General features: G+C 49.1%; 1 protein-coding gene across 2 annotated transcripts in view; it reads right to left on the minus strand.

The window, feature by feature from the left end:
• LOC138567328 (actin-associated protein FAM107A-like) overlaps positions 1–21,627 on the minus strand; it is a 203,619-nt gene that overhangs the window by 101,539 nt on the left and 80,453 nt on the right. For both annotated transcript variants that reach the window (XM_069645425.1, XM_069645424.1), the window contains exon 2: positions 15,885–16,038. In XM_069645425.1, the coding sequence (XP_069501526.1) occupies positions 15,885–16,038 (154 nt within the window). The remainder of the gene's footprint in view (positions 1–15,884; positions 16,039–21,627) is intronic.

The following is a 21,627-nucleotide window of genomic DNA, read 5'->3' on the forward strand; positions in this document are numbered from 1 at the left end:
TACGCTGCTGATGAGGCAATGCCGTTAACTTGCCTGGACATGGAGAGGTTGGAGTCTAAGTAGACTCAGAGAGTTTTTACTTCATGAGACACAGGGATTTGGATGTTATCGATGGTGAAGGCCAAGTATTGGTTGTCCAGTTTCTTTAGGGTTTCAGATGATCCAATTAGAGGAGTTCAGTCTTATCCTCGTTAAGGCACAGCCAGTTCTCAGCCATCCAAGCCTGGATGGTGCAATAGGCGGCGTTAAGGGTCTTGGTTTCAGACTCATAGTCTCCAGATAATGAGAGGAGGACTTGTGTGTCGTCAGCGTAGTTGGTGTATGTAATGCCTAGGGAATCCAGAATGTTGAAGAGTGGTCTGGTGAAGATGTTATATAGTGTAGGGGATATACATGAGCCTTGTGGCACTCCACATTGGATAATGTAGGGAGTTTCGCAGGCTTGGTTGGAGAAGACTCTCATGACTCTCCCTTGTAAGAAAGAGGCGATCCAAGCTGTGGCATTGGGGGAGAAGTGTGCTGATGATGAAATGTGGTGGCAGAGAGCTTTATGGTCAACAAGGTCAAAGGCAGCTGACAAGTCCAGGAGGAGTAGCAGGGCAGGTATGCCAGAGTCCCTAATGTCATCCATTTGATTCTTTAGGTCGAGTTGGGCTGTTTCGGTTCCGTGGCCAGGACGAAAGCCAGACAGCCAGAGACCGAGAAAGTTATTGGTTTCTAGGAAGTGCTGGATCTGTAGGTAGGCCGCTTTGTCCAGGATATTCAGGAAGAATGGAACAGTGGTTATGGGCCTGTAGCTGTCGGGGGATGATGGGTCTAGAGAAGGTTTCTTTAAGAGAGGACATACACAAGCTTCTTTAAGGCAGGATGGTATAGACCCGGCTGCAAAGGAGGCCTTGATGAAGGTAGTCAGGAACGGGGCAAGAGTGCTAGCACAGTCTTTAATGAGAGGGGCCGGGCAGATGTCCCCTTTGCAGTTGGACGGTTTGATCATGTTCAAGAGGGCGATGACTTCCAGTTCATTGACCTCTTTGAAAGAGAAAAGCAGTGATTGAGGGGCTAGAGGGGGTACGTGCAGTGGTGTAGGTTGGACTGTTGTATGTTGGTATGCTTTAATTTTGCAGTGAAGGGTGTCGGGATGGCCGATTGTATACTGTTACACAAGCTTCATCTTTGGATATACTTTGAGGGGGAGGAGTAGGTGTTTCTAGTTCCCTAAAAATGGAGACCATCTCTTTGATGCCTGAATTTGCGTTCACAATCCTTGAATTGAAAGAGGATGCTTTAGCTTGAACAATAACTGTGTCAAGGTGATTTGCTTGCCAAAAGGTTAGAGCTCCTGGTTTTTTTTATCAGAGTTTTTGAAGCTCTGGAGAGAACCAGGCATTGGAGTGTTTTGTGGGTTTGGCCTTCCGAGGCATCATAGGGGCAATGGCCTCCACTGCTAGTTTGAGAGTGGTGTTATAGGTGTGTGCAAGTAAGTCTGGGTCGTTGGAGAAGGGGGGCCTGAAAGCTGGAACTAGCAGGTGTGGTAGGAGCCGATCTTTGGTAAGCTGACGTGAGCTCCTGGTAAGGGGAGGAGGAAGCGGCGTAGCAGGCTGGTACAATTTCTTAGGGATGGCAATCTCAAACCTGATGACATGGTGGCCTTGATGGTGAGAGGGCAAATATGGTGAGCAAGCCAGACTAAGGTGCGGCCTTTGTTGTGAGTGGGGTCTGTGATAACGTGTTTGAAACCTAGTGTCTTGAGCGTTTTGTCAAGGGATTTGGAGGAGGAATCTTTGGGGTCGTAGAGGCCAAGGTTAATATCCCCTAGGAGAATGGCCTTAGTTGATTTTTTAAAGTTGTCGGACAAGAGGTGTGTTAGGGCTGCCTGGAAGTCACGTAAGGGTCCAGAGGGCCGATAGACAATGTGGAGGGTGATGGTACATTTTGGAGAGGAGTTTAGTTTGAGGAGTAGAAAGTCACTATTGCACTCAGTGGTCTTGTCAATCTTTCTGATGGATATGGACTCCTTCGCTATCAGGGCAACTCCACCTCCTCCTGCCTGAAGAAGGTGTAGCTAGATGGGAGAGCTAGAGATAGAGGTGGGCTTGAGGCTTTCCGGAGCCAGTTTCAGTGATCATGAGATCAATGTTGTGCATGGTAATGAGGTCGTGAATATCTAGGGCATGGGCAGGGAGGGAGCGTGCATTGATGGGAGCGCAGCTGAAGGAAGTGTGCCGTGCCCTGGTGAGGCAGGCAGCAGGGGTTGTCATCGTGGTGTTTAACAACATTAGGCTTCAAATGAGGGGCATACTCCTTTTGTCGCTTTAAGTAGTCACTCCCCCATTCTTTACTCAAGTTCCCACATTTTTCAGGCGTCAAACAAACTGAATTCCAGTCCCCTGCTAGTATAATCTCCCCACTACACACGCTCATTTGAAAGTTCTCTAAGAGGCTCTTCAGCGTGTTAGAAATGTCAACAATCGCCGAAGAGGAGGGGGTGCCAAAATATATTAAGAGCAAATGGGAGGTAGAATCCCAGTTAGATGAACAGATATCAATGGGCAAAACACCTCGAGTAGCCTCTGATATACATTTCCCCACAAGACTGAGTCTATTATCATAGAGGGCCTTCCACCTTGCAAATTGGTAGTAAGTTATTGAAATGACTGGTATCCATCCCACACGAGCTGGCTCTGAGCATAAGTTTCCTGTAGGAATAAAATCGATTGTTGGCTCAGGTATATGCAGGTTTAACTTTGCATGCACAGTTACATCACATGCACAAGAAGAGCCTCACATGCCTACGTACCAACTCACATGCCGATGTAGCTTCACATGCCCATGTGGTGCACACATTGATATTCCCCTTTCTACATTGCTCCATGAACAGTGTCATGCCAATTTCTACATTTCATTTCTACGTACAACACAGATAGCAGCACTGCAAGCTTTTACAACACTCACACAGGAAGTCCATCACAACAGCACCAGTGCAAGCTTCCTCAACACTCGCACAGGAAGTCCATCACAGACAGCAGCAGGGCAAGCTTCCTCAACACTCGCACAGGAAGTCCATCACTGACAACAGCAGTGCGAGCTTCTTCAACACTCGCACAGGAAGTCCATCACAGACAGCAGCAGTGCAAGCTTTCTCAACACTCGCACAGGAAGTCCATCACAGACAGCAGCAGTGCAAGCTTTATCAACACTCGCACAGGAAGTCCATCACAGACAGCAGCAGTGCAAGCTTTCTCAACACTCGCACAGGAAGTCCATCACAGACAGCAGCAGTGCAAGTTTTCCTCATAGAAGAGGACCAGCACAAGCATCAGCTTGCCAGGCGAAATTGGTCACTCCCACACTCCATTCTACACTGTTGCAGTTTCTGCTCCAGCTCCCTACTTCTTTTTTTAAAACTTTTCTTTATTGGCGAGAAGTAGTAGCTGTCACAATACAGGTTACATCAACAGCACACATTTCATTTTTGAAGCCTGAATGATAGAACACAGTTTCTGCAAAAGGTCTCGTATAAAAATAAAAGCAAGTGAATTACAATAGTAGCATTCATTGAGTAGTTTGCACGATTCCCGGCTCGGGCGACGGGGGTGATGATAGAAGCTCAAGGTCTACTCTGTGGTTCAAGTAGCTACAAAACTCAGTCCATTTTTAGGTCGAGTATTAGCAGGCAACATGTTGATGTAGTCTTCCTCACAAGATTGTGTCCAGGTGAGGGCTCTAAGCCACATTTCTAGTGAAGGGGGGGATCTGCGCTTCCAGCATTGCAGGATGCATTTCTTGGCAATTATCGCAGCCACATTCAGAAACCTAGCCACCCGTTTTGCTTCAGTCCCCTCCCAGAGCCCGAACAGAAGTGACAGGGGGTCAGGGTCAACACAAAACCCCACCATCTCAGAGAGAGCCCCAAGCACCGCCTCCCAGAACGGGGCCAATGCCCCACAGGACCAGAACATATGAGCGTGGTCCGCCTCATTGGATCTACATCTCTGGCAGGGGTGGGAGTGGTCCCGTGCAAATTTCCCAACCGCGTATGGAGTGTAATACAAGTGATTGAGTAGCTTGTATTGAACGCCTCTAACTCTGGAATTGAGGGAGACCCTGCGTGTATGCATGCACATCTTGGTCCACATATCGTCAGTGATGTCCAAACCCAGGTCCCGACTCCAAGCATCCCGAATAGTGTGGGGGGGTTCAACAGCTCGTGCCATAATCATCTTATACAGGGAGGACACAATTCCCCTTCTGCCGGCGGAATTGGTAATATAGCAGATCTCAGGGGACTCCGGGGGTTCGTCCGGATACGAAGGCCACATGTCTCGGACCGTCCCTCTGAGTCGGATGTATTGCAGCAATTCCAGTGAGGACCCGGAGTGCCCTGGCTTCCACGTAAGTGGGGCGATGAATTCCCCATCGGGGAACAGGTCAGAGAATGATCTGTATCCCAAATCCGACCAGTGACGCATAAGCAGCTTGTCTTGGGTAGGGGTGAGGCCAGGGAACGACCACAGGGGAAGCCATTTGTAATACGGGGGGGAACCAGAGGAAGGCTTCAGAATTTGCCGCCACGCTCTGATAGTGGAGGCTACAGGGTCAGCAGGGGCGATCGAGCGATACGAGTGAAAAAGGATCAAGGACATGACATTTACCTCCTCGGTCGCGAGGATCTCGAGCTTAACGTGCGGGGGGTGGAGGGGTTCTGGTAGTGGTACCAGTATGTAGCATGCTGAGCCTGAGCGGCAATCCAATATTGGGTGAGATCAGGTGCATTGAATCCACCCCTCTCATAAGGTAGGGACATATGCTGCCACTTCCTACGCACGGCACCGGAATGCCATAAAAAGCGGGCGCACCCCGCATGTAAGTCCGCAAAGTACTGTTTCCCGGGCCAAAGTGGAACGTTAGCAAATATGTATAGGAGCTTTGGAACTATGATCATTTTTATTAGGGACAGTCTCCCTGCGAGTGAGAGGGGGAGGTTACACCATCTTTTCATCTTGGCATCAGCGTATTGCGCGGCAGCCACATAGTTATCGGACAATAAAGAGGATTTCGAGAGGGACACCTGGACCCCCAGGTATTTGATGCCCGCAGGGGCCCACTTGAGCGGAAATTCGCATGCAGGTTGGGGAGTTGTGGGTGTGAGGGGAAAGATTTCTGATTTAGTGTAATTTATAGTGAAGCCTGAGAACGTGCCAATTTTGATTATTTCACGCATGATCTGGTCGAGGTGGGCCGAAAGGTCTCTAATGTATAGAAGCACGTCATCCGCATATAATGATATCATTTCGGGGGTGTCCCGCAGACGAATCCCTTTGCGTCCGTGGTTGCTTCTTACACTATCCGCCATGGGCTCAATAGCCATCGCGAATAGCAGGGGAGAAAATGGGCATCCCTGACGCATCCCTCTGTGGAGGGTGAAGGGAGCTGACAATTGAGAGTTAACCAGGACTCTGGCCACGGGATTGGTATATAACAATTTAATGCAGGATATCATGTATGGGCCAATCCCCATCTTCTCAAGCACCGCCCATAGGTACTGCCACGAGACCATGTCGAATGCTTTTTGGGCGTCTAGTGTCACGGCCACAGCGTTGGCTTTGGGGTCAATTCTAGAGATGACGTTGAACAGACGGCGAATGTTTAAGGCAGTGGACCGGGCAGGGACAAAACCACTCTGGTCTGGGTGGATCAGATATTTCATGATGGGGAGGAACCTATTTGCTATCATTTTGGCGAAAATTTTAGTATCGGTATAGATGAGGGACAAAGGTCTATAGGAACCACACTCATCTAAGGGCTTAACCGGCTTGGGGAGCACAGTGATGGCAGCCTCGCGCAGGGATCGGGGGGGAGTGGCAAGACACAGCGACTCAACCCAAACCTCGTGAAGCCGTGGGGCAAGTAGGGCAACATGCTATTGATAGAACTCGGCTGTCAGGCCATCTGGACCGGGGGCTTTACCCTTAGGGAGGGTAGAAATAACAGCAGTGATCTCCTCAAGGGCAAAGGGTGTGTCCAGTTGTTCCTTAGTGGCTATAGATATAAGAGACATTGGAATGCGGTCGAGGAGGTCGTCCAGATCTTGCAGATTGTGCTCTCGTTGCTGGGCCTAAAGGGTTGGTAAAAATCTGTGAAGGTCTCAAGAATAGGGCGGTCAGACCAATGACGCACTCCGTCATTGTCGATGATGCTATCGATCCGGGCTCTACCTCCCTCGGTCCGGGCAAGGCAGGCAAGGATGCGACCCGGCCTCTCTCCCTCACTGTACTTTCGGGCCGCAATGGGTCGGGCAAGGTATTTTATTTCACTGAGGGCAAAGGACTCGAACGCGTCTAGTTCAGTTCGTATCTGTGCAAGCTTAGGTGGAGCGGGGGAGATCGCATATTCGCGCTCCAGCTCCTTAAGTCTGGACTCAGAGCGGCACAAAGAGTTTCTAATGTCTTTCAGGACCCCAGCCTCCCTGGAGATACACATGCCCCTGATGAAAACCTTAAAGGCCTCCCATCTCACCCCATCTGTTGTGTCGTGGCGTCTATTGTTGTCAAAAAACGAGGTGATATCTGCGAGGATGTCGGCTCTGAAGACAATATCATGGAGTGCATCTGACTTAAACCGCCAGTTAGAGTGCTGGGGGAGGGCCGGCCGCAAAGCAATGTCCAATGCGACCGGAGAGTGATCAGATAATGTGCATGGCAGAATCTGTGTGGTAAGTGTTTTGCCCATGAGCCCCGCAGAGAGAAGAAAGAGATCAATCCTGGAATGGCTGTCATGGACAGAGGAATAAAATGTAAACTCTTTCGACAATGGGTGAAGTGCTCTCCAGACATCTACCAGACCGGCAGTGAGCATGTGTGCTTGGAGGCGACGAGAGGCCCTGGACACTGTCCTGGGTGTAGTCCCAGATGTGTCCAGTTCAGAGTCCAGAATAAGATTCATGCCCCCCCCCCAGATGATGGGGACCCCGACATATCTGAGGAGGATGTCAAGGATGTGATCGAAAAACTCGGGTGCATCCATGCATGGGGCATAAGTGTTGACCAGAAGGCATTCTGTATTAGCAGGGAAAAAGTGGAGGATCACGTATCTACCCTGGTCATCAATATGGCTGGTGCGGAGGGAGAACTCCAAGGACTTGTGTACTAAGGTGAGGACACCTCTAGCCTGTGAGGAGAGCACAGTGTAGTATTTGTTGGAGCCCCATGCCGGGGCGAGAGAGGACGAGAGTTGTGCTAGGGCGTGGGTTTCTTGCAAAAGAAGTATTTTGACCCCGTGCCTCTGGACGTAAGCAGTGATCCTGCGTGCCTTTGTGAAGTTGCTGAGCCCTCTGATATTCCAAGACATTAGCCTAATAGCCATTCAGTAGCATTCTAGGGGGGATCCGAGTAGTGTGTGACATAATTTGTTGAACCAGTGTCGGCCACTAATACAGTGACCGGCTGTATCACGCCGTGAGCCACTACAACCTCGCCATTTTTATCATAACCTCCCACAACTATACCCCCCGCCCCCTCCCTCACTGCCTCCCCAAACATAGCAGTGCCCAAATACCCACCCAAAGATCCAAGGCGAGCGTGCCAAACCCAACAGGGCGCCACTTGCTCAAGCACCCAACTGGGGCGCAACCAATGATCAGAACAGGCCAAACTCAGCATTGCAACTGCAAAGGGGATCGCTGCTGCCGTGGGCCCGACTGAGGTGACAGATCGGTGGTATACACCGTGTAACGTACGGCGGTAAACATGGTGAGTTTCCAGGAGACACCACAGTAGAGTACGGATCACAGAAGGTAAAGAAATAAGGGTCCCAATGGACGGTGCAAAATGCCGTAGGTCATACCGCGGTGCCACATATTAAGTTTCAGGAGACATTACAAGTTACAACAGACAAAGGATATGCAAGACAAAGGATTCATGAGATAGCAAGGCAAATGCAGGTGGTGAGCATGCCACCAATACAATAAAGGATTCAGTCCTTGGGGGCGAGACCGACCAGCTCAGCCCTCTTCCAAAGATTCGTTCGCCAGACCAGGGAGAGGAATATGGGACTCAATAAATTTCACTGCCTCCTCTGGGACCGTGAAAAAGTACAACTTATTGCGGCGGGTGAGCTTCAGCCTTGCGGGGAACAACATGGCATACTCCACCCCCCTCTCCCTGAGGAGTTTCTTCACACCATTGAATTGTCTGCGCTCCATTTGGACTTTGACAGAGAAGTCGGGAAATATTCGGATTGTCTGGGACTCAAATTTCAGTTCACCCTTTTCTCGAGCCAAACGTAAAATATGAACCCTATCTCTGAAGCTGAGGACCTTAGCGATGATTGGTCTAGGGAAATCGCCCGGCTTGGGACGGGGGGCCAGTGCGCGATGAGCACGTTCAATAGTGAAAAAAGGGGAGAGTTGAGGATTGGCCAAAAGGTCTTTCAGGAGATTTTCAACAGCGTGTTCCATCTTGCCCTTGAGTGCCGCCTCCGGGATCCCGACAATGCGGATATTGTTCCTGCGGGATCTGGACTGTAAGTCGTCACACTTCGCCTTGACCTGCCTCATATCGCGCACCAAGTCAGAAACCATGCCCTGGAGCACGCGCACCTCATCTTCGTTAGCCCCAATCCTGGTTTCGGCCTCAATCAGCCTAGTGCCATGTTGATCCAATTAGGTGCGTAGTAAGGCCACACTGGCGTTTATATCATCTAATTTTTCATGAAACGACGCAAAGTTTTTGGCCATAGTCTCCATCAGCGTTGTGAGGTCTGGCTGGGGGGAAGATGAGGGAGTATCTGGGTCGTCCTGTGGCAAGGCGCACCCCCCCTGCTCCTGTCTAGAGAGGTTTTTGGCATATTTGTCCATCACCCCAGTTTTGTTGGCCCCACGTGCCCTGCAAGACGCACCAAGATTTTAGAGGGCAATTATGGAGAATGCACTTGCCAGGCCACAGGAGAACTGGGGGCAAGGGTTCCGGGAGGGGGCAAGCCTCCCAACCCAAACAGGACCAATTGGCATATAGGGATCAGAGCGAGGTATACAGTAGGCAGGTGCGTTGCAGGGCACTGGTGTCACTGTGCAAGGAGAAGCAGTGTGTCCAGCTGGCAGGAGTGGTATGGGATTATAGAGGGGAGATCGCCAAAAAAGGCACACAAAAGATCAATCGGGTCGGTAACAGAGAGTGGCCTCTGCGTAGAGCTACACAGGCCCAGCACGCCGGGTGGGCGAGGGGCGCCAGCAGAAAGATGCTGTGCTTGGGACAGCAGGCAAGGTGCCCAAGCGGCGGGGTGATAGGCAAAGGGCGGCAGTGAGCACAGCAGGACCAAAGCAATGCCTCCGGGACGCCCGTCGTGCAGGCACAGCAAGGATGAAGGGCGCTAGTATCACAGCAATCAGGCAGATGTAGGGGCAATGGTGTCCTGAGAGGAGGGGAGGCCGCCACCCTCAAGAATGAGAAGTAGGAGGGAGCGGTAAGCAGCAGTGATGGGCCCCCTTCTCTTCACCTGTAATTAGCAGTCTGATGGCTATGGTGCCGGCAGTGAGCCAAGTCAAGTACGGCCCCTCCAGGATCCGTGGGCAGCCCAGGAGGGACCAGCCGTAGAGCCCCGACACCACCGGACGACCAGGGCCGCCCGCGGGGTCAAGGAACCCGGCGGGGAAGCCGCTTAACAGAGAGGCCCGGTGTCCGGGCCGCGGGGGTCCGCCCCAGCTGGCCCCGCCGTGTGATGTGCGCTGAGCGGCGGCCAAGGAGGAGCAGGATCCGCAGGCCGCGAGGAGGAAGGCCGTGCAGGCGAGCCGAAGGCCCCCGGCCACAAGGAGAGTCGGCCGGGGAGATGAAGGCGGCTGTGCGCCCGGGCCCGACTCCGACGAGGCAGGAGACCACTGCAAGGTGGGAGGAGGAGCCGGGCAGCCCACAATGTCAGGACGGCCACCCCCGGGGACCACGGGTCGTCGGGGCCGCAGGCAGAAGGCGCAATCGAGGAGGCCCCAGGGGGCACAGCTATCCGGCAGCCGGAGCCAGAGTGGCCCGCCCAGATCCACGAATTCAGCAGTCCAGCGGGGGGAGCTGCTCCGGCGGCCCACGCAGGTCGATGTCGCCGGGCCCGCACGCCCCCGTCCCCCCTCAGAGGCAGGCCAGGGAGAGAAGTCGGGTCAGGCCAGCGAAGGCATCCGGTACCGGGCAGCAGGGAGAGCGAGCCGGGCGGTGCGCAAGGCCCGGACCCGAAGCTGGGAGGGCAGGGAGAGATTCCGGGCCGCAACACAGGAGTCAGGACTCCGCACTGCAGGGCAGCCAGACGGGCCCGGAGACCCAACCCGCGGAGGGCTCCAGCGAGCAGGGCCGCAACACGATCACGCGGCAAAACAGGCCTCAGCCGTCCGGCGGGCAGGACAGCACCAGAGCAGGCAGAACTCAGATCCTCGCCCAAAAGGTATCGAAGTGTCGGGAATGAGATCGGGAGCATGATTCTCACAATCACAACCACAGATGAGATGTAGAACCGCTGATATAGGCGGATGAATAGCAGCCGGGCCACGGAGCAAGAGAGCTAGGCAGCCATCTTGCAGGCTGCTCAACAGCGCCCCCCCCCTCCAGCCCCCTACTTCAAACTAAGAAAAAGAAGGGGTGGGAAAACATGTATTATACCCGAGCATGGTAGATGGGGCCAGACACTTTGCACCTTTTAGAGACACTGCAGAAAGCTAGCAAAACGTAATTTCTTTAACATTTTGGGTAGATTAAGCCCTCTCCAAGCATGTGTTCATGTTATCTTACCCCTACTTACAGTGCTGCTGCTTCCCAACTAGGTTACCTCTTTATAAATCGCATACATATCTTTTAGTTACTTTATACAGCTTTTTATAAAGCACATACCAGGCCCCACACCGATTCAGTGCACCGTAAAGGAAGTGTTAAAGCTGTGCACAAATCATTTAAGGGCTCATGGGAACCAAAGTCGATCAGCTTGAAAACACTGAAGACGTGACCGAAAGCCTGAAAGGACTGCCACCATATAAGTGTTATTCAGTAAGCCTCTAGACGAGGTGATACTCACAGCAAGCAAGGCAGAAGAGGTGAAAACTGGCGAAAGACTCAGAGGAAATTGACTAGCGAAGTAGAGAAGGCACACAGCTCAGGGAGGAAGGATGGACAAGCTAGCAGTGAAGCCATAAACATGGAGAGCAGGGGAAGGTATTAAGAGGCATCAGAGGAAGATCTGGATGAACTCCACAGGTGGATTCCAAGGGAGAAGGGAGAAGGGAAGCAGGGAAGGTCATACTGTGGTATTCAATGGGAGAGGTTGGTTCTGCTGGGATGACAGAGCGTGTGATGCCAGGGGAAGAAGCAGAAATCATGCATAGGAGAGGGGGATTGGGAAGGGTAGAGGGTGGGGAAGAATCATGTTAGCAGTGCAGCTATAGGCATGTGAAGGGGAGCGATACACAGAAGTACATGGTTACTAGCAACCCTGGGGACAGACACCAACCAATTAGATGGCCGGGAACATGGCTGTGAATCCCCAATGTCTGCCCCTGTTCCGCTGTGCTCAGCCAGAGCCTCTCCCTCGTCCACCATCTTTTATTCTATGCTGACGCCGGGACCTGCCTTTTTCCAACTTCAAAAATATGGCACCCTGACTCTCTGGACTAACCTACCTGGTGCCACCTCCTTCTCTGGTTCTGCGCACTATCCAACCAGGGTGGAAATAGAAAAGGAACAATCATCTTTAGTTTGCCGAGGCCAATGCTACACTCGGGCCTGCCTTACGCTTGGGCTGGCTGGCTGTTTCCGGCCCTGTCCGCTCTAGGGGGTGACAATTTGAATAATAAGAAGTATAATAAGAGATGTGTAGCTGTAGCCAAAGTAGGGCGAGAAACAGGGCTGGTGGATTAATAGGAAATGATGGCTTTAGAGGCAGAGGGATGGGAAAAGTAGCAGTGAAGATGTTGGACAGGGAAAAATACCTGTGCGAGTTGGTTGATAAGCCATTGCTGGGTTGCAAAGAGGAGTATGAAGAGTGGGAAAGGGAGGTAATGCATTAAGAGAGGGTAGAACAGGAGTAGGGGTTGGATCTTAAAGGGGCGATATGGATGCAGGGAAGATATTCCTGCGATGGCTTTTGTCAGAGGGATAAAGGGGCTGTCCTTGTAGGCAAAGAAGTTTAAAGCTAATAGCGGAGGTGATTGTTGGAAGGGTGGGAGTAGAGCGGGAGAACGGCATGCTAGCAGGGGAGCAATAGGCAGGTAGTGTGTAGGCACCAGGGGAAGAGTGGCCGAAGAACCGGCTGTCACTGTTCAAGAGAGGGTGGTGTCAATATTAGTAGCAAAGGATAAAGGGGGTCGAACTGACAGATTTTCAGATGGCAGGTGCTTATGAAAGGGAACGAGAGCAGAGAAAGGTCAGTGAGATAAATCAACGTAGCAAGTGATTATAGTGTAGGAGGGTCAGACTGACCCATGGTAGGTGATGTTGGCCCACATGCAAGCAATTGATTGAGAAGGGGTAGGATGCATGCTAGCAATCAAGCCGTAAAAATAAAGCAGGGACGGGTAGAAGGTAACTGAATACAGAGAAAGAGGGTTATTAGGGAAGAGTAACACGAGTGGTAGAACGGAAGGAGGGTGGCATGAGTAGAATTGATTCTTAAAATCCTTCTGCAGCATCCACAGGGCTGAAACCCGCAGGGATCAAGGGTGCGGGAGTCACATCCCGATTTTCGGACGTATTTTGCCCTGGAGGGCCAACGTTGCAACTGGGGGAGGCCACGCCCCCTTCCTCTTCAAATCCTTTTGCAGCACCCGCAGGGTTCAAGGGCACAGGAGTTGCACTCCCGCAGGGAGCTCCGCGAAAGCAGGGGTGTGTGGTGGCATGTGACCCTAAGTTTGGGTGTAGAGACTGATCCATGGACCCTGGAACTTAGTCTTGGACTATGTTGAATACACGCTGAACACAGTAACTCAGGAGCATTAACCCCAAAGCACTCAGTGTTGCAGGGTGGGTCCATTTGAATCACATTCGAACTGTGAGCCCTCCTTAGGCCTCCCCAGCTCTTCCTGTACTAGTGTGTTGGCCAAAGTTGCTGATATTGCTGATATGGAGGACGCCATCCCCCCATCCCCTTGTCACCATGTCAATGCTCCCCTATGCCGGCCATATAGAGGAAAATATTAACTGTCAAACGCAAATTGGAGGAACTGCCTGTCCCAGCCCCGAACCAAGGTAGCACTAAGGTACAACCACATAGCCCCATTGAGATTTTGAGTGATGCCTACAATTTGATAAATGAGATCAATCACTTCCTGGGGAGCTCTTTGGACATTAGAGGCAATAAAAGCACCGGCAGCGCCATTGAGGGCAATACACATCGCAGTAATTCACTGCCTGGCAACTCACCTCCCAGCGAGACCGAAAGAGGGGATAATGGAGCACTGGCATATATTACACAGAATGGTTGGGTGGACTGCATCACAGCAAGCCTAGTTGCTGGCAGAGACAACATCACAGACCTATTTTGCCGATGAGGGGCCGACCTGGGTAAAGACAATGAAGGGGCTTCGGATCCAACTGCCCCCATAATCACAGTCCATCGTATCCCCTCCTACCATCCCTAACTTTAAACCCACAATCATGGAGAACATTTTAGAAAACACGCTCTCAGATACCAGTGTTGAAGCCCCGGTTGATTTAGCCTCAAATCCTGCGATAACTAACTTTATGGGTACAAAAGATAGAAGGGACGCAAGGGACAGAAACCTTACCCTCCAGGATGTGTTGCCGACCTTCCTTGAGAGACACTGAACATTAATTAATTGATCTGTGGGCTATGCCAGACGATAAAGTGCACCATCTGTGTGTCAACTGCTCCAGCACCATAGCCTCTCTGGGATTTCTCCCCAGACCCCCAAAATTTGATGAAGCTTAATCATCGGGACGTAGATGCTCCCTCGTTCTGACTGAATTGATGACCGTAAAAAACTGCTAATGCTCGTGCTGCAAGACCGTAGAGGCCTAGGTGGAGGTGTTGGGGAGGTGGGGGGGGGGGGCCAGCCCAGTACTGAGGCGAATCCCAGGGACATCCACCCGTGCTGAGAATAAACATGACATTACCCCAATGGAGGTCGTAACCCAGCCCGACACAACTGCTATTATCATTAGCCACACTGGTCAGTTTAATGAGACGATAAAAAAGGGGCCACAGAAGCAAGCTGTTCTTGCCATCAGTTCTGCCACCAACATCCCGTAGCATAAATCTGCATCTAAGCAATGACAGGCTGATTGTGGAGAGGAAGTCGGCAGGGCCTGGTGTATGCCCCAGGATGGAAGACCAGGTGGTGGGGCTGATAATGTAAAACATAGATCGGTCTCAGATGTCAGCAGTTTGAAAAAACCCAGAACCCAAAAAGATCTCGGCCATGGTATAGATGCTGGCAACTTGTGAAGGACCTGAGGGAGAAAGGGGGTATTTCTGCATAGAGTCCACAAAAGTACCAGTGGCCAGCTTGAATCCAGAGAATCCCTAATAAACAAGTGAATTCACTGGTTCAGAATGGTCTATGGGTGTTGCTCACCAATCAGAGAAGAAACCATATGTTGCAGAAGAATATGTCACAAGGGGAGTGCCTCTCGGGACTCCATGTGTATCGATTTGAGGGAGCAGAGGATGGCCAAGGACATACTAGGGATTTGAAAGAGACGCTGCCAATTGTCTAGTAGTACAATTGAAATGAGTGCATCTCTTTATTGCAACAACAACCCCCTCTTAGGAACCAAGTCCCAGCGCCCCTTGCTCTCGGGAGCTAATGTGGTCCCACTGGCGGAAGGACTGGAGGGAGTTACTAATGAGGATGGGATGGTCGTATACTAGGCCACTTTAATAAGCTCATATTGACCCCCAATATCAGGATGTGATTGGGGTTGCAACCATGGTAGGTTGCTACATGGTCGGGGGCTTGGCGGGCAGCACTGAGACATTGTTAATGTACATAAGAAATGGTTTATGTTTATGATGCAATTGTTACTTTGATGGCCTCAAGGCCGAATAAAGTTGATGATGATGATTCTTAAGTGCCAGATTCTTAGGGCGGTGTAGAGCGAGTTGAGAATGAAAGGGAATTCCTGAACAATACATGTTTAGTTCTTTTTGGAAGGTCATGGGAGAGGGGGAGTGCAACCAAGTTGAAGAGGCAGAGACTTCCATATTTTCTGGGCATTTTGATGTATGCGTTTCCTATTTTAATAGATCCCATTTGGCTGTTGCTTTTGTTTCAAGCAATGGGTTTACGATATTTCCATAATCTGCACCCATCTGCTTACCACAACATCTCAATATCATGTATAGACCTCTTGTGGACGGGGGGCGTGGGTGGAGGAGTGGATGAACGTTACAATCTCTGTGCCTAAACTGAACAGGTTGCTGTTGGGGGAAGCAAGTAGTTGACCAAAAGCTCGGCCTACCACACACTGCAATTCAGAGCAATAGAGTTGTACTGCCATTATGGGGTTCTGGTGACCGTGGAACCTCCTGCTCGTGGGTTATGGATTTTCAAAGTTTTTCCTGTGTAATAGAACGCTTACTCAGCCGCTTGGATGTGTGCATGGATCAGACATCATACATGCTACTGCCTGGGAATTTTATAGGGAAGTTTACATCAGATGTGGAAACAATAAAATTGAGCAGTATAGAAGAAGTCAGTGAAGGAAAGGGGATAAGCTTAGAAGTATCATGTTCTAAAGAAATGTAATTTTTGATTAGTGACACTGCAATAGTTGGAAAAATACAGATAATTCACAATTGCAACACCGAGGTTCATCCATTGGCAATCTTTCAAAACAATAAATCACAGTGACAACAATATTCAGAATCAAAGGCACAAGCAGTCAAGATGATGTGCTCACTTTCTGTGCGTGAGTAGCAGCTCCTTGTGGAGGTCCTGGTGAGTCCTGGAAGCCTTCACGGGGTTGTTTGCTTTACTGGGAGGGAGGAGTTGGGCTGGGGGCTGGGACGGTGTCGGCATTTGGTTTCTGGCAAGGTCTTCGGCTCCAGCAGATGCTGTGGAGAAAGAGTGGCAGGGATGACGTGGGCACTGCAACCAAGAAGCCTGCGCACTCAGATATGAATTAGCTCTGCTTGTTTGTTTGTCAGCGCCTGGAGCAGCTGGGCTTCGTTACTCAGAGGTGCAATCATGGCCGCCCAGAGCACAGCTCTCCCGAGGGAACCTGCGGCTGTTTCCTCACCCAGTTCCAAGTATAAAGGAACAAGACGCCCATCTCACACGCAAGCACATGGGTGTTCTGTAAAACTCTTGGCGAGGTTGGGAGAATGGTGCGTTTTATGGACTGAAAGTTTTCATGAGGAATCTAGGGTGCAAAAAATGTTCATGGCCATCTCATGCCGAGCTAATCCTGACTTCATGGGCTGGGATGACCCAGTATAAAGTGGCACTGGATTATAATCTGGGGGATGCTCCACATACAACCCCCCCAAACCTCCTAACCCCCGGATTACCCCCAGAGTTCCCCAATCTCACTTGCAGGGTGAAAAACAGTTGATTTTGTCACAATACATAACACCTCAACCAAACACTAGTTCATCATTCTGACAATGGCAATGTGGTCTAGCCACTCTGCAAATGTTGATCGCGACTTACATTTAATGTATTCTTTATCTGTGTGCTAGTAATCAAGATTAACGTTTATTGGCAAGCTAAGTGGGTCCAATTATTTCTTTTATGGTTTTATTTGTTTTATCGCGTGCTATACAATAAACAAATGGAACAGGTCAACAGCCAAGTTGCTCACAAACCTACAATCAAAAGCAAACTCAACAGTTTGTAGTAGAAGGGCTTACAAAAGATTCCAGTTTAACTCAACATGTAAGGTCAATTCTATGGTCTGCAGAGGGGGGGGGGGCAACACCAAAGATGGGACAACACAAAAGGAGAGGTGGAGTAAGTGGTCCATCTCATAACGCTGGGGCTGATTCTGAGGTGCGTGCAAACGTAAGAAAGTATTCTTCCATGAAGGAGGAACACTTTACTTACAAGCACCATGTTCTGATAAAGAATTCGGTGCATGGGCATGAAAGCCTTGGCTTTTGCATGTGCTTGATTTATGGCCCTAACAACCATCAGGAATTCATGGCAGCCACAGTGGTTTAGCGACAAAAAAAGGAGTTAAAATACGGCACTTTTGAGGTGCCCTGAAACTCCACTAGACACGTTTTCCCTTTCATTTCTTAGACTGCAGCATCACTTTTCCAATGTAATGAAAATTTAAGAGTACTTTCTTAAATTAGAAAAGTGACAGTCTTTTAAGAAGCGCTCGCAATGCCACTGGAGCATATGTTTCCTGCGCCTAGAAACACTTGTCTACAGGCGCATAAATGCCATATCATATAACATCACATCACATCATAACGAGAGATTTTAGCAACTTTTGCTGCTGGAAAGCATGACATATTCCCTTCAATACTCCCACCCACTTCAGAATGGTGGTGCTGGAAACTGGAGGAGAGATTGTTGTTTTTCTCCACTGTTTTTATCATGAGCTCAGAATCAGCCCGAGTGTGTGCAATTCCAAATCAATCTTCTGGTCTAGGAGAGTATTTCATAGGATCCTGCTCTTCTCATTGTGCCTTTACTGGGCCATCATTGTCCCCACTAAGGCTTTGATAGGTGGCAAAACGGGCCTTGTTTCCAACTGTATCTATAGGAAGTTATGTTCATTACTACGTTGACATCATCTAATTGACTGTCAATAAAAGATGGAGGTTTAAGTGTTGGTTCTTTAATGCAGGCATTCGGCACTCCTAAGCTAGCATGCTTACTGTAGATAATGCAGGCAAAACTAGAGTGCACTGTCTTTGTGGTCTAGACCTTTGTTTGCTTCTGTCCTTTTTCCTTTCCCCCTTCAACTCTCCATTTCTTAAGCACTGCTCCTGGGGCAGCCAGATGAAGAGCAGAGTATATAAGGGCGATTTACCTCCCTGTTTGCCTGGCACCCTAGCCCTGCCAGACGCGATGCTCTGGCTAACATAAACATCCAGGTAAGGGATGCCTTATTGTGAATCTCGCCACTGTTGTAATTTGTCACACTTGCATTTCACTTCCCAGAGTGTTCCCAATGTGGGTCTTCTACCTTGGTCTTGCCACTGTTGTATTTTGTCACACTTGCATTTCACTTACCAGAGAGTTCCTAATGCCAATGTGAATCTTGCCACGATTGTAATTTGTCACACCCGCATTTTTCCACCCAGGGTTCCCAATCTGGGTTCGCTACTTTGAATTTCGCCACTGCGACACTCTGCCACACTTCCATTTTGCCTCCCAGAATCGTACTGATTAAGTTTGTCATGTTTGCTCTCACCTCTGTGATATTTTGCCGCCCTCTCATTTCGCCTCGTGGAGGCACTGCAGGGTCTGGGTTCCGGCAGTCACCCATCCAGAACCAGCTGAAGCTGCCATGACCTCATTCTTCCACCCCCTAACACCCTGCATAAGTTATTCCCACCATCCCACTAAGTTAACACCTCCACACTCACAACCTCTCACTATGGCTAATAGCCCCAAAATTAGAGATTTTAATTGGAGCACCAGAAAGGCCCCTACTCACCCGGTCAGACACCATCTTTACATGTCACCAACCCCCTCCCAACCTAGCACTCATGAGAAGTAACAACCGCCTCCCCTCCCACCAACACAACCCTCCCCCTGCCACACCGCCTCAATCATCCACCTTCCCTCACATAGGTTGTTTTTTCGGCGAACGTGCAGGTAGGGGCTTTTAGAATGATAGGGCAGGTAACACCTTATAGGGACTGTAAAGGGGGAGGAAAGGTGCTTCCAAGCAGGGTGTATAGTTACAAAGGGAGGAATCTGGTTTGAAATGAGAACCAAGGACATAAAACCTTATGTACCCAAAAGTCCCCTGAACATTTGTCAAACAGCTTTCACCACCCATACTTTAATATAAAAAAAGCAATATAATTGTATATTTGAATTCTTATATAATCTCTCCATTATTTCAAGGGTCTGCAACCTTTAACTCAGCAAATGTTATGGACTATAACTCCTATCAACCGTAGCCAGCATAGTCAATGTTGAGGGATCATGGGACTCGTAATCCAAAACCTCAGGAGAGCCGCAGGTTGTAGACCCCTATTCCTGATAGTTTAAAGTGTGTTTTGATGTCTCTGCTGCCCAAAGTTTGCAGATGGAAGTGTGTTCCAAAGTCAGTTAGGTGCATTAGAGGTACTTGCTGAGGCCAACTACCTACTTTGTGTTAGATCAGAGAACATTCTTTTAGAGGAAGCGAGCAGAACATAAGCTGTCTTTCAACTGGACACAAGTGAGGGAGGATTGGAACGAAGAATGTTGGTTTTAATACTAATATCTGGTTTCTCCTGAGATGCCTGCTGTAAACCCATGAGGAGTATCTAGATTTTCCTGGCAGCATAACTACATTACTACATACAGTCTTGCAAAATGTTGTATTTTTCATATGAAATATATGCAAATGGTTCAGGTGTATCTTAGAAAATGTTGATTAAAAAAAGAACTAAACCTCCTTCTCGTGGTTACAGCTCTGGTGTTAGCAGGTGGCATAAAGGAGATAAGGCAAGTTACAACCTGCTGCAGCCTCCAATCCCTTGGGCTTGAATGCCATTAATAGCTGGCAAAATCACAAGGGAAATTTATAAACTCTGCCTGGACACAAACACATGAGTAGAGTAAAGAAAGTTTCAGAAGGTTCTCGGCACCTTTGGCTGTGCATTCCCACGGTGGAGCAATGGATAAGGCGACCCTGAACATTCATGGGTGGGATGGAACAGCATTCCTTGTAGCTGTGCGATGCAATCGGCCTTTATAATAAATTAAGTGATAGATACATTTGACATCATTGTTGTTTGTGCCATTTTCCAAAATACCCAACACCCCGGGTCCGGTGCGCGATATAAATAAACAAACAAACAAACCCCAAAGGTGGAACTGAGCAATGGGTCGGGCTTTACAGCACAGCATTACCTTTGTGTGTGTGTGTGGTTTCGGCTAAGCATCTTGCCAGCTTCTGTTTGTGGTAATTTAAAAGTTTTGTTAACTCTTAGGGCCTCGTTAGGAGTTTGGAGGTAACGATGGCGCTAATAGCCCCATGGCTGCCTCCAAACCCTTACCGACTCCGCCCTGGTGAATGGAGCTATTACCGCACCATTCCAAGGTTGGCGGGGGCGGTAATTCCCCATTCACCAGGGCCCTTCCCCATTCCCATTTGAGCCCCCATAGGGCTCAATGGGAATGGGGAAGGCGCTAATAACGGTACCGCAAATTGCAATTGGAAAAACCAGGCGTTAAGGGAGGACCCGCAAAGGGAACTCATAGTAGGCCGGTAAGGGATTACCGGAACCGGTGCCCTTACCGGTGCCGGTAATCCCTTACCGCCCACCTCGTAATGAGGCCCTTAAAGTTGTTTAGACTGTACAATACAAAGGAACATTTTGAGACTTGTGGGTTATGGATTCAGATGTCCTGATGTTTGAGGAACTGTTTTACAGGAAAAGTCATACCTTGTGTTTACCATATAATTCATTTAACCGTTACTTATAAACGTAACGTTTATGTTTTATGCAACTGCATACTTTGCAGTTCTACTGGTAGTACTGAGAGTGCAGCTGAATGTCATCAAAGACATGTGATAAACCCAGCAGGGATGCCATTTGCATGCTTAGCACTGGGCAGTTTCTGTAAAGTTGGTTGAATGGATTTCTTGATGGGACACCTAAGGCCTTTCTACTTTAAAGCGGTGAAACAGTGTGTACCTTAAGCACACCGTTTGTGTCTCTCTCATCCTTTTATGGCTTTGGGTATCATTTCACAGGCTTCTGGATGCACTTGCACATTTAGATTTACTCTTCGCCATTTAACTTCTCTATGATCTATTTCATGTTTGAACCATGTGCGCAGCCACAGGCTTCTGAAATGTGTGGCCGGGGAGGGAAAGTAGTGCTTGCTTCTGATCTTCATTTTACTTTCCACCTGTGAGAACTCTGTGCTTGTCTTAAGCATAGGCATGCGTTTAGTATTGTAAAATGATACATCATTTTTAACCTTTACTTTTCTGGAGGGAAAAACCAAATTGTTGCAATGGTATAAAAAATGCCTGTCATGTGTATATGAACATAAAATTGATTGCTTGACAGTGTATGTGTGATGATTTGCACAAACTTCAATGATAATTGGGAGTGGCACCAATAACACCAATGAAGTTCTGGTTGTTTTGCGTATAAAGGAACATTCTGGGATGACCAACGCGGTTTATATCTGTCAGATATGTATGTGAGAGTTGCATGAATGAATCACTAAATACCTAATGCATGCTGGGTTTGGTACATGTTTACATTTTTATATTATTTTTTAAGAAAACGCCCTTTAATAATAAAGCGTTTGTACTTATTAAGCATGTATACAAGTTTGGCCAGCAAATACTTAAGCAGTCAGAGTGCAATGACTGCTAACAGCTTGAAACCACTCACGCTTTATTGTGGATCAGCCAGATTATGGGAAACTATTTAATTGAAAAAATGGTAAGCAAAATGAAAAAAACTGCTGTATAAATGTTTTTTTTTCAGTGGCAATCTGCCACCCCA

Source organism: Ambystoma mexicanum, chromosome 2p, assembly GCF_040938575.1.
Source record: "Ambystoma mexicanum isolate Mex_15411 chromosome 2p, UKY_AmexF1_1, whole genome shotgun sequence".
In the NCBI taxonomy this organism is placed as follows: domain Eukaryota; kingdom Metazoa; phylum Chordata; class Amphibia; order Caudata; family Ambystomatidae; genus Ambystoma; species Ambystoma mexicanum.